The sequence below is a fragment of the Leptonotus elevatus genome, chromosome 11, assembly GCF_054856555.1.
Source record: "Leptonotus elevatus isolate MCC_2025b chromosome 11, RoL_Lele_1.0, whole genome shotgun sequence".
In the NCBI taxonomy this organism is placed as follows: domain Eukaryota; kingdom Metazoa; phylum Chordata; class Actinopteri; order Syngnathiformes; family Syngnathidae; genus Leptonotus; species Leptonotus elevatus.
In genome coordinates, this window is record NC_141249.1 from 15,196,192 (window position 1) to 15,209,377 (window position 13,186).

The 13,186-nt window shown below is 46.9% G+C and overlaps 1 protein-coding gene across 1 annotated transcript in view; it reads right to left on the reverse strand.

The window, feature by feature from the left end:
- Positions 1 to 303: 303 nt before the first annotated feature.
- Positions 304 to 13,186, reverse strand: part of lingo3a (leucine rich repeat and Ig domain containing 3a) — a 39,317-nt gene continuing 26,434 nt past the window's right edge. The window contains exon 2 of the mRNA XM_086089877.1: positions 304 to 2,402. Coding sequence (XP_085946003.1) covers positions 510 to 2,342 — 1,833 coding nt within the window. The 5' untranslated portion in view covers positions 2,343 to 2,402 and the 3' untranslated portion in view covers positions 304 to 509. The remainder of the gene's footprint in view (positions 2,403 to 13,186) is intronic.

Consider the following 13,186-nt stretch of genomic DNA (forward strand, 5'->3'; position numbering starts at 1 on the left):
TGTAAAAGGACTGAACACAGAGAATAGCAATGGCATGTTCGAAAGCTCAACTGTCCATTTTCATGACTTGCCATAAGAATTCTCAACAAAGCACGCACGGATGTTACATTTACACCTTAATAGTTTCTCGCGACTGAAGTCTGTTTTTCTCCCAAAATGTCACATCAACGTGTTAAATGTTGCAAGCACAAAGAGCAACTGATTAATGTCCTTGACATTTAAAAACAGCGTTAAGGAAAGAACATTATACAATCGTGTGTGTGTGTGTGTGTGGGGGTGTGTGTGTGTGTGTGTGTGTGTGTGTGTGTGTGTGTGTGTGTGTGTGTGTGTGTGTGTGTGTGTGTGTGTGTGTGTGTGTGTGTGTGTGTGTGTGTGTGTGTCCTCTCAACATTCACATCTTAAGTGATCTCAAGCAAGACAGCTGCCATCGTTCAAGTGTCCTAATCTCCTGTCAGAGATGAGCAAAATAGCATAAAAACAAAAAAAGAAGTAAAAGCTCTCCAGGAGGATCAAATCATCTTCATGTTGAACTTGCGGGCACCGCCCTGCCCTCCGCTGGTGGTTGGCCCGTCCACCTTTCGGAAAGAGTATTCAACAGAGAAATTATTTTTGTGCTGTCCTCTCCCGCGGCTCCACACAAAGAGCAGAATGAAACAGAAGAGGACCACCCCCAGGAACATGATACAGCCCATCGCTGTGGAGATGAGGATGGTCTTCAGGTCCAGAGTGAACTTCAGGAAAACTCTTGTGTCGTTAAGGTTCGTGTCGTTAAGGTCTCCAGCGTAGTAGGTGCGGTTGGCCATGAGGGCGGCGTCTAATGGCAGCCCGCTGACGGTGAGCGTGGCAAAGTACGTGTCATTCCCTCCGGCATTACTGGCAATGCAGATGTAGGTTCCGGTGTCCATCACCTGGGCATACCTGATTTCTAAGGTGCCTTCCTTTAAGACCGTCAAACGGCCGCTGCTCTTCGTAGTGATGCGACGCCGCTGTGGCGATATCCAGAAGATCACTGGCGCGGGCTCGCCCTCCGCCCTGCAAACGAAAGACACCACCTGCCCTTCGCGAGCCGATATCTGCTGCAGTTTCCTGTTGCGGATTTTGGGCTTCTGGCAGGTGAAATGGTCAAACAGGGCCGAGTCTGAGAAGGCGCCCAAAGCCCGCCCCTGCACCTCCAAGGGTGTCGTGCACACCGGGGAGGCGCCGTCAAAATTCAGCGTCTTCCTACGCTGAAGGATCCAAAGCAAGCGGCAGTCGCAGGCCAGAGGGTTGCCGTCCAAACGGAGCGTCTCCAGAGTGTTGACCGACTGGAAGGCGCCCTCCTCCAGAGTCACCAAGTTGTTAGCGGAGAGGTTAAGCAGACGGATTTGCCGGAGACCACCCAGGGCATACGGCTGCACTGTCACCAGCCTGGTGCTGACCAGATGCAGCTCCTTCAACCGGAGCAGGTCTCGCAGTGACCAAGACTCCAGGACTGAAATAGGGTTGAAGGATAGGTTGAGGCTGGTGAGGTGGGAGAGGCTTCGTAGGGCCGATGTGGGCACAGAGGTGATATTGGTGTGCGTGATGGACAACCACGACAAGTTGAGACCCTGCAGGCTGTGAGGGGTGATGTATTTCAAAAAGGGCCAGTGATCGATCTCCAGGCCTCTCAGGTTTCCAAGCCTACGGAAGTTCTGGTCCTCTAACGTGGAGATGCCGAGGTAACGGAGCCGCAGGGTCACCAGGTTGTGAATGTACGACAAAGACTGACTGGACACAGAAGTCAAGTTGCACCTCTCGATGGTCAACTCTCTCAGTGCCACCAGACCCAAGAAGGCCTTGTTGGAGATATACACCAGATCGTTGTCTCCGACTTCCAGGTTCCTCAGATTCTTCAGGTCTTGGAAAGTAAAGTCCAAAAGAATCACAAGTTTATTCCCACTGAGGTCCAGAGAGGTGAGGTTCGAAAGGTGGGAGAAAGCCCCCATGGGGATCAGTTTTAATTGGTTAGCCCTCAGTGAAAGCGACTGCAGGCTCTGGAGACTAGAAAAAGCATTTGGTTCCAGGACACTAATCATGTTCTCGCTGAGATCCAGCTTCTCCACGTTGGGAAAGGACAGCAGGTCGCCATGCTCTACCCAGCGCAGCTTATTCGCACTTAGGTCCAGGATCCTGGTGTCCGCTGCGATACCGTCAGGCAACTCAGACAATCGCTTACCGTGGCAGGAGACGGACTTGAGCTTGGCGACACACTCGCACCGCTGAGGACATACTTGACCCCGGGTGGGCCACACATTGAGCATCACCAGCAGGATGAAGAACGGCTGGAGCCAACCCACATCCTGTCTGAGGTTGACCCCCATGGCACCCTTTCTGCTTTCTCCTCCTCCTCCTCTCTTAGCTACAATCACTGGGCCAAACACCTGAGAAGGCAAGATGGAAAGAATTAGATGAGTTCATCAGTAACACAATAAGAGCGCAGATCTCTCTGTGTTTATGTTGGCAGGCTACTCTTTGGTTTACATAAAATGATGTCCGTCACTACCGTGCCAGACGGATCCATTGTGGCAATTGCTTAAAACACTTGATATGACCAACACGACTCTCCTCCCCCCAAACCAGATGCTTGTCGCAGTACCAAGACTGACCTGTAAGAGGCAGCATGGAGCCACAGGACAGCCACATGGGGCAGAAAATTTAAAAAAAGAAGCTAGGCTAACTGTTAGCTTACCCGGGAACTACCCATTTTATGTCACAATCAACCAAAGTGGCTCGACCGAAATCCGCCTTTTGGCCATACAAATGTATATATACGCATTTTATCCATGTTGTCCTCAACGTTTCATATACCTTTGAGCTTAATCCTGACTACATGTAGCGATCCAAACAACATCACTTGTTTTATTACTTCACAAACCGACCTATCGCAGCAGGAGTGTGAAGTCGGCCGTTTACGCCTTGCAAATAGCTCGAAGGCCAAAAGGCCACTGATCAAAGCACGTCAGGCTCGATATATCACAGTCAACGCATCCCAGATGAGGCACATACAATACTTAACTCGTCCTTTTATATCCTTTGGATAGTGCATTGATGTTTGCGCATCCCTTTATATGCACAACCCTCCCGAAATACCAACAGACACACTTTGAAAAGCATTCGTCAAAGCAGTTGACTGGCTGGAAAAAAAATCTCCTTCTGCCTCTGAGTCGAGGGGACGGAAACTAGAGACAAATGCTTTTAATGAGCAGATGAGTTTGACATGATGCAGCAAAAGAGAAAGTGTCTTTTACGGGCGTTCAAAATGATCACCTGCTCCCGTTTCAGGTGGCTTAATAACTCCTTTAACGTCCTTCACCTCAGGCGCTCATTTGCAAATCATCCTGATTCCGAGATGATTATAGCCAGCCCGGAATGAAAGAAAGTGACTGAAAATGCAAGTAGAGCCGTATGATAGAGGGTGGGGGGAAACAAAAGAAGACAATTGCACCTGGTATAGGCACTCAAGGAAAACAGTCCATTTTTGTCATCAGGAAGCTACTGCTTTTGGGCTCAATTTACTCAACTTTAACCAAAATCAATATTGCGAATTTAAACCATGCAAAAGGTACAGGCCTGCCCTATTAAGCACGTTTCCACATGAGCGAGAGAAGCTGGTCAGAGGGTGCCCGGGGCCCAGTCCCAGCAGAGGACAGAGAGGTTGACACATTAGGTTACATCAGCGGTCACTCAAACACTGATGACAAGAGCGACTGAACCAAAGACTAACGCGAACTGACGTGGTTTTGTTTATGTAGCTAGTCAATAAAATGGAGGGAGTACACCAAAATCAAGATTCATCCACATTCTCTGTGCAGGAAAACTGTATTGACCAAAGGGCCCCTTTCGCCAGTGCGTAATGCGCATTGACACTGTCAGTTTGACACCGTCTCGCACTGTCAGAAACTGCAACAACAACAACTCAGCCTTAAGGGCATCAGCCAGAGACATGCTACAACTAGCATGGAGGACAACGATGGTCTCCCGTATATTTACTTTGATATGTGGGAGGAAGCGAAAAACTGTGAAAAACCATGAACACTAGTCTAGTACTGCAGCGTCCATAGCAACAGAGTAAGCTTAAGTCAGAAGTTGTTGTTTTTGTTGTTGTTTTTTTAACTTTAGTCTTGTATAGCCCTCAAATGGTTCAATGATTAGGTCACGACAAATCTGCTCAACCGATGGGAGACCAGCAGGGTCCAGAAAGTAAAAACCCGAAACAGATTGGCTTTAGCCACAGGTGCTTCTACTCAACAGGTGGAGACCAGCTCGTTTAGCACCTGTGGCTAAAGCCAATCTGTGACAGGGTTTCTCCTTTCTGGACCTGGATTCCCCAACCCTGGCGACCAGCAGTTGCTTATCCACGCCAGGAAACCGGGCTGACAAGGTTCTAGATATAGGACCTTGTAATAGCTGATTAGTTGTTAGTGTTCCTTCATTGTGCTTTTTAAACATCCGAACATTTGGAAAAGACCCTTTGAAAACCAGAGGTGGCAAATCCAGGTCCGGAAAAAGTAAAACCCCCGGTCACAGTTTGGCTTTAGCCACAAATGCTTCACAGGTAAACAAGCTGTCTGAGGTCCTTTACCTGCCGGTTGAGGAGAAGCACTTGTGGCAAAAGCCAAACTGCTGCAGGGTTTTTACTTTCTGAACCCGGATTTGCCACCACTGTGGAAAGCTATCATCTCACACTCACGTTTAAAGACCAGTTATAGAGTTTTTTGTTTGTTTTTTCCACAGCCTGGTTTCATACGGGTCACTATTTACAAGACTACATACTGTAGGGATTTTTTTCCACAATGCAAATGTTCCCATCATGCTCAGTTCCATTTTCGCCGGTGTTTCTTTTTGCTTCCTCTTTGACACTCTTATGATTGTTTGTAAATGTTCCTGGTTCTGGTTTTGTTAGAGCTCATCTATTGGTTTGGTCCCGTCACTGCAAAGGCTGAACAACTTGGAGACTAAGCCGAGACTACGAAAAGACTGACCTAAAACAGCTATGATCAAACGATCAAGATGACGCGGGGCTCGCTGTGCACTTCAGTAAAACTCTAAAACTTCCTTCTCACTTTCAGTTTTCATCCTGAGATCGTGAAAACCGTCACGTGTAATTCCAGCAATAGTCAGATTCGTCCTCAACATCACAACATTAATTACCTGTGACATTTTTCCCCACTCCTTTAACCCCCGGTCGATTATTACTTCTGCTTCATCTAACCTTTGCTTTGACGCGAGCAGCCAGCTGACATTTGTTTTTGGAGCAAAATCTTGGCCGTGTAATACGTTTCTGACATTCACATGCTCGTAATAATGCGATGAACTTTGACGATACCAGACATCTTCTGGAAACCGAAGCCCGGCTACCCACAATGCCGCACCGACTCTCCTCCCCGAGTTCCCCGGTCGCCTTCCAAGAGCATATCTGGTAGCGCGCGGGGTCACACAGCAGACGGGCGCTGGAGCGCGTCCAGCGGTCCTCGAGGTGTATCGCGCATAGGGACCCGATGCCCGAGGACAACCGGGACGCAGTACCGACTGTCTGCATGCATATGTTTGAAGAAGAACACCGCGTGTTGACATTTAAAATGCTCATCTCATATCTCGGAATAATAATGAACGCACAAAGTCCATTTGCATATAGGAATGGATGGACATGCAGCTGCTATGCCTGACGTTGTCATAGCGACGTGTTCATATGTGCCCGCTCTTCACCGTTGAGGCCACATGGTGTTTAGAAAGATTGGGCAGGAAGAAGACATTCCTCAAAAAAAAATAAAATAACAGAATGCAGTCGAAACGGTCGTTGCTTTTAACGAAATATTAAGATGCACGGTGATGACAATTAGTCCAGTTACTTGGAACAGGCTGTTCAAAATAACCTTGGATAATGAGCCACATGCTGCTTCACCACGATTGTCTGATCACATGTGGCAGCCGGCTGTTCTGGTACATTTCCATTACAGTCACGTTCACACACACTCACGAACTTGACACCAAAATACACGCATGCATACCACTTTCGCTCCAGACGCACTAAACACCACATTAGACAGATTTTGTCATGCACTCTCTTTTGCTCTCTCTCTCACTCTATCCCATTCTCTCGCTCTCTTTCATTCTCATTTTTTATCTTTCTCTCATTTACTTACTCATACTCTCTCTCATTCTTTATCTATGTGTTATCCTCTTTCACATTATCTCGCTCTCTTTCATTCTCATTCTTGATCTCGCTCTCTCTCATTTACTCCTTTCTCATTGTCTCTCTCTCATTTTCTCTCATTCGTTCTCACCACATCTCTCTCATTCTCTCTCTCCTCTCTCTTATTCTTTCATTCTCCCTCTCTCTCTCTGTCATTCTGTCTTTCTCACTTCTCTTTCTCACTTCTCTCTTAGTCTCTCTCTCTCTCTCTCTCTCTCATTCTTTCTCTCCCATTTGCTCTCTCATTCTTTCGCTTGTTTTTTCATTCTGTCTCTCATTCACTCCGGCATTCTCTGTCTGTCTCATTCACCTCTGTCATTCTCTCTCTCTCTCCCTCTCTTATTCTCACTTCTCTTTCATACTCTCTCCCTCATTCTTTCTCTCCCACTTTTCTCTAATCACTCTCTCTCATGCACCCTCTTGCTCCCTCATTCTTTCATTTACTCTTGTTCTATCATTCTTTCTATATCTCTCTCTCTCTTTCAGTCTAACTCTCTCTCATTCCCTCTCTAAATCGTTCTCTCTAATTTGCTCTCTCATTTTTTCGCTAGTTTTTTCATTCTGTCTCTCATTCACTTCGGCATTATCTGTCTCTCTCATTCACTCTCTGTCATTCTCTCTCATTCACTCTCTCTCTCTCTCTCTCCCATTTTCTCTCTCATTCTTTCGCTTGTTTTTCATTCTCTCTCTCTCTCTCTCTCTCTCTCTCTCTTTCTCTCTCTCTCTCTCTCTCTCTCTCTCTCTCTCTCTCTCTCTCTCTCTCTCTCTCTCTCTCTCTCTCTCTCTCTCTCTGTCTCTCATTCTCTCAAATACACTCCAAATACTACATTATCCCCACACCTCATGCAATCTCAAGCACACACACTGCACCTGTGTGCCGTCGCCACCTGAACGTCTTGGCCGCCAACCACCTGCCAGCCCACCTGGTGTTCATTTGTTCTTCACAGGTTTCTCCTCTTCTATATATTCTTCCTCTCTCATTTCACAGCCGTGTTTGCCAAACAGCTTACAGTAAAAGGCGCACAGGCAGATGGTTGACTTTAAGAGCTCACGTCTTCGCTGCTTTTAGGGCTGTTAACCTGCACGATGTGCATGCAAAAACGCACACATGTTGAGGGGTGTTATGTGGATTAAAAAAGAATTCCCTCCCCGGCTGTGATACCTAGTAATGGCAAAATGAAGCTTCATGAAGCATTTGCAATACTTTTGGACTCCTCTAGATGGTGCTCTTGGTTTAAAGATAAAGGCAAGTGCAATGAAAATGGATTACATTTGCATTGCATCTTTGAATCATGAGTGCCATCTTGAGGAGTCAAAAAGTATCGCAAGTGCTTCATGAAGCTTCATTTTGCCATCACTAGTGATACCCCTCACGGACCACAATATTAGGTACACCTGTACTATCTCATCACAAGAGCTGAATCAAAGTATGTGTGATAGCAAAGAGGAAACCACAGAACAGGAAATGGGTCTCAATCTTGGTTGCCGCTGTTAAATGAGTACAAAAATTATTATTATTGGAGGAGACTTTAACACAACCTTAAATCCATTAATGGATCGTTCTAATAAAACAACATGTATAAGGCGATCACAATCCACAAAAGTAATAGGGGAATATATGGATGACTTTGGCCTCGTCGACAGCTGGAGACTTAAAAACCCAAATAAGAAGGAATTTACCTTCTTTTCCGCTGTGCACCGGTCCTTTTCAAGAATTGATTTTTTTCTTACAAATAATTCTATTGCTGATAAAACCGTTACAAAAATACATCCTATTATTATTAGCGACCATGCACCAGTCTCCCTTTCCCTACAAGTTGATTATACCTTTAAACCACCACCTACATGGCGTTTTAACATCTCACTACTAAACGACGCAGAATTTGACAAAATTATAAGAAAAGAATGGGCGGACTTTTTGGAAATAAATGACTCTCCAGACCTATCTCCAGCTCTTCTCTGGGAAACCGGGAAAGCAGTAATTAGAGGTAAAATTATATCATATTCATCTTATAAAAAGAAACAGGATCAAAAATTAGAAAAAGACTTGGAAGATAAAATTAAACAACTGACGGATGAGTACGCAATAAACCCAAATAACCAAATATGGACTGACTTGAAAAATACAAAAATACAGTTAGACGATATGTTAACTAAAAAGACAGAGTTTATAATACAACAATTGAGATACAACAACTTTGAATATAATAACAAATCAGGTAAATTTCTTGCAAACCAACTTCAACGTAATCGGGAAAAATCGCTTATAACGGCTATTAAAGGTACAACTGGTGAATGTACACAATCACCAGAAGAAATTAATCAAATTTTTTATAATTATTATCACAACTTATACTCAGAAACTAATAAACCTAACCCAGAGCATATTGAGGCATTCCTCAGTAGCTTAAGTATACCTCAGGTAACTACTGAATATAAAGATATGTTAGATGCACCACTTACTATAAACGAGTTGTACAGTGCTCTAGATAGTATGCCAAATGGCAAAGCACCCGGCCCGGATGGTTATCCGGCTATATTTCTAAAGCACTTCTGGTCAATGCTTGCTCCACTATTCTTAAGAGTAGTAACAGAAATTAAAACTAATGGTCACATACGCCCACACATGAATACAGCAGCAATTAAACTTTTATTAAAGCCAGAAAAAGACCCCACCCTTCCATCAAGTTACCGTCCGATTTCACTAATTAACACTGATATTAAAATTATCACTAAGGCTTTTACATCTAGATTAGAAACAGTAATCCCGACAATCATTCATAGCGACCAAACAGGCTTTATTAAAGAGCGTCACTCTACTAATAATATTAGAAGGCTCTTTAACCTTATTAGTATGTCACAGCGGCATGATAAAAAGGCAGTTATTATATCATTGGATGCAGAAAAAGCTTTTGATAAAGTTAACTGGTCCTTCCTCTTTGCTGTTTTAAATAAATTTGGCTTTGGGAAGTCATTTATTCACTGGGTGTCAGTATTATATGATTCTCCTAAAGCTACTGTTACTACTAATGGGATTATATCTAAGAGTTTTACTCTACAGAGAGGCACAAGACAGGGATGCCCACTGTCGCCTTTATTATTTGCAATATTTATTGAACCGCTTGCATTAGCCATACGCCAGGAAAGAATGATTCAAGGAATTCACTCTGGGGTAACAGAACATAAAATTAATCTATATGCCGATGATATTTTACTTTATTTAGAAAAGCCTGCTATTTCATTAGGGGAAGTATTTAACTTAATAACTAAATTCTCACAGTTATCAGACTATTCTATTAACTGGACAAAATCAACACTTCTACCTATTACAGAAAATTCATGGAACCCTGCAAGCCAGGACCCATACTACTCATTTCCTATAGGTAATTTAAAATACTTAGGCATAAAAATCTCACCTAAATTAACTGATTTAGTTCATTTAAATTTCACTCCACTTCTGGATAGCATTTATAGTGACTTGGAGCGCTGGAATAATCTTCCTATTTCTCTAATAGGACGAATAGCCACTATTAAAATGAAAGTTTTACCCAAAATAAACTATTTTTTCTCAATGATTCCATTTAAACCTACGGCTAACTGGTTCCAGTTGTTGGACTCAGCCGTTACAAAATTTTACTGGAAAAAAAAAAAAGCAAAGATTAGTCTATCTACTCTTCAGAAAAATAAATCCAAAGGAGGTCTAGAGGCACCAAATTTTATGCACTATTATATAGCCAACCAGCTACAATATATTATTTTATGGGCACAACCCAATAGAGATACTAACTGTTGGCTGGAACTAGAACAGAAGGATTGTAATAACCTCAGACTCCTAGATTTACTCTTTATTACAACATCGATTAAGCGCCATAACTGCTTTAAAAATCCAATGATTTCCGCCACCCTGACTGCCTGGTGGAAGGCACTAGAAATGACAAAAGCCAAAGTGGAGCCCAGCGGGCTTTCTCCCCTATGGCATAACCCCGACTTTCAAATTAACAACCAATCGTTTTATTTGAATGTGTGGGAGCAGAAAGGAATTACACATCTCCACCATCTCTTCTCAGATAATATGTTTATATCATATACATCCTTGCTCCAAAAATATAAAATAAAAAACGGAAACTTTTTACATTATTTGCAAGTTAAAAGTATGATAAAGAAACAAATTCCAACACTCCAGGGTACGCTCCAACCGCCTGTTTTAGCTAAAGATATTACCAAGCTTTCTCCGACAACAACAAAAAAACTCTCAAAAATATATAAGTTACTTTCATATACTGATAAAACGTCTTTACCCATCTCAAAATGGGAAACAGACTTGTCTATAGCTCCGGAATCTGTCTTTTGGATTCAAGTTTGTGAAAATGTTTTTAAAATGACAAAACACACAAATTTACAACTTATCCAATATAAAATTATTCACAGAACATACATTACTCAATATATGATGAAGAAAATGGGACTCTCAGACTCCGACATTTGTCTCCAGTGTTTACAAAACACTACAGACACTTATTTTCATGCTTTATGGTTATGTACTCCGGTTATGTGTTTCTGGACTAAAGTCTTAGAAAAACTTTCCGCTGTCTTGGACTGTAGGATACCGTTCTCTCCAAACTTGTGTTTGCTAGGTGACTTAACAACAATTGACTTACCACATAAACAATTTCAATCTATACTTGTAGCCCTTACTATCGCAAAAAAAACAATTCTTGTTAACTGGAAAAATAAACAAACTTTGAATATCGACCAATGGTCTAACCTCCTCATAAATCATATTTTAATGGAAAAAATATCTGCCTCAAATAAAAACCAAATGTCAAAATTTAAAGAAACATGGTCTACGTATATAGAATTTTTTAACCTAAACTTGGATTTTAATTCTGCCTGTTAGCGAGAGCCACAGCAGCGTTATAACTGGCATTGATGTTTCTGTATTAGGCAATTTGTAACTAATGGTTGTGTTTCCATAGTCAGGAACCCGGCTGCTGCCAGCGGGATCGAGCGGATTCACCTCCGATGGGCACCAGGGGTTGATATTCGGATTCACGGCATGCCAGTGGGTTAATTCTGTGGGTGCTGTCCCCCCTGGCGGGGAGTGGGCGGGTCTGCCCCTCTGTTGGCTGCTGGGTGGCGGCTGCGTCTTGGCCGTTCCCTGGGTCTCTTGGGGGGTGCTGCGTTGCGGGGCTTTCCCTGGTGTCGGGGGCGGCGCCGTTCCGGCGCGGTCCGTCGCTCTGGGCCCGGCGACGCGGTTCGGGGCCTGTGGGCCGCCGGGGTGCCCGGTGGTTCCCTCTCCCCTCCCCCTTCCTCCCCCTTGCTGCCTCTCCCTCCTCGCCTCTCCCCGCCCGTCCTCCGCCTCCCTGTCCCCTCTCCCTCGTCGCCCTTCCTCCTCCTCTCCCCCTCTCCTTGCGTCCCTGCCGCTGCCCCCTGCCCTTCTTGTCGTCCCCTTCCCTCCTCCCTTCCCCTTCCCCGGTACGCCTTCCTTCCCCTCCCCTGGACCGGGGGCTCCATCCATGGCCCGGGTCTCGGTGCTATGGGGGCCGGCGGGGGTGGCTGGGGTTTGGTGTCGTGCCCGCCCCGCTCCGGTGGGCGTCCTGACACCTCGGGCGGGACCCAGTATCCGGGGGGCGAGCCCTATCGCCCCGCCGGACGGGTCCCATATGCCCGCCGGGGTCCTGGTGGGGTGGGTGGGGGCTTGGTGGGCCGGTGCGCCTCCTGCCCCCGCCCGGTTGGGGGGGGCCCCGCTGGTCACACCTCTTAACTCACTACACTAGGTTTGCACAATACACTTTTATAGACATATAGGGCACATAACACACTTTGGGGGGTGGGGTAGGGTGGAAACACCGTCTTCACCCTACAACTCCCCTCCAATTTTAATACACCACACAACTTGTGGGTGGGGGGGGGGGCTTGTGGGGGTGCCATCGGTTGGGGGCCGCAGTATAGAGCAGTGCTGCGGTCCCCTGTCCGTGTCGCCACCCGCCCCCCCCCCCCCCGCCCTATCTATTTTTTTTTAATGCACCACATACACTCAGCAACATGCTTGGGTGGCGGGTGGATCGGAGCGTGGGAATATCATTTCCATCGGCTCCGGTTCACCTGCTCCTAATTTTAATGCACCACACACACACACACTTGTATATACACTGGGTGGGGTCACATTCACGGTTTAGGGGTAGAGTTCGCCAGTCCGCGAGCTGGCGGACTCAGTAACAGGGGTTAATTTTCACAAAGAACGCTGGGGTGACGACCGGGGCCTTCCCCCGCTGGGCCTGGGGTTCGGGGGTGTCGGCCGCCCTCCGGTGCCCCCATCTCCCCCTTCTGCCCCCGGTGTTCCGTCCTTCCACACGGCGGGGGGTGGGGTGGGCGCGGCTGCCCTCTCCGCTCCGCTGCCCGGCCCCTCTTCGGCGCCGGTGCCTGGGTGCGGGTGGTCCCCGGGGGCTGGGGGTCGGGGGTTGGGGGGCTGCCGGTTGGTCGGGGTGGGGTCGGGGGGGGGGGCGGCTTTGTTGGGGGGGGGCGGTGGTGGGGGTTGCGGGGTGGGGGGGTGCTGGGGGTGGGGGGTGTCTGGGGGATTGGGGGCATGGGGGCGGCTGGGGCTGGGTTGGGGTGGGTGGCGGGGGTGGATGGGGGGCGGGGGGTTGTGGGGGGGGGGGCGGGGGTTGGGGGCCGGTGGGGTGCCTGGTGGGCCTGCAGTGCCCCGTCCTGCTGCGTTGGGCCGGGGGCGCGGGCCGGGTTGGGGCGGGGGGCGCTCCTGCTCCTGGGTTTGCTCTCCGGCCGGTGGCCCTGGTGGGGCCCGGGGGTCGTCCTTTGGCGCTGCCGCGGCCTGGGGGGCCCTGAGGTGTTGCGCTTGCTCTGTTCCGGCGGGGGTCGACGGCTCCCCTCTTTGGTGGAGATTTTCATGCATGCCAGATCCACCACACCAGCATCTACCGAAACTCAGACACAATCTGTTTCCTCCTCAGGTTA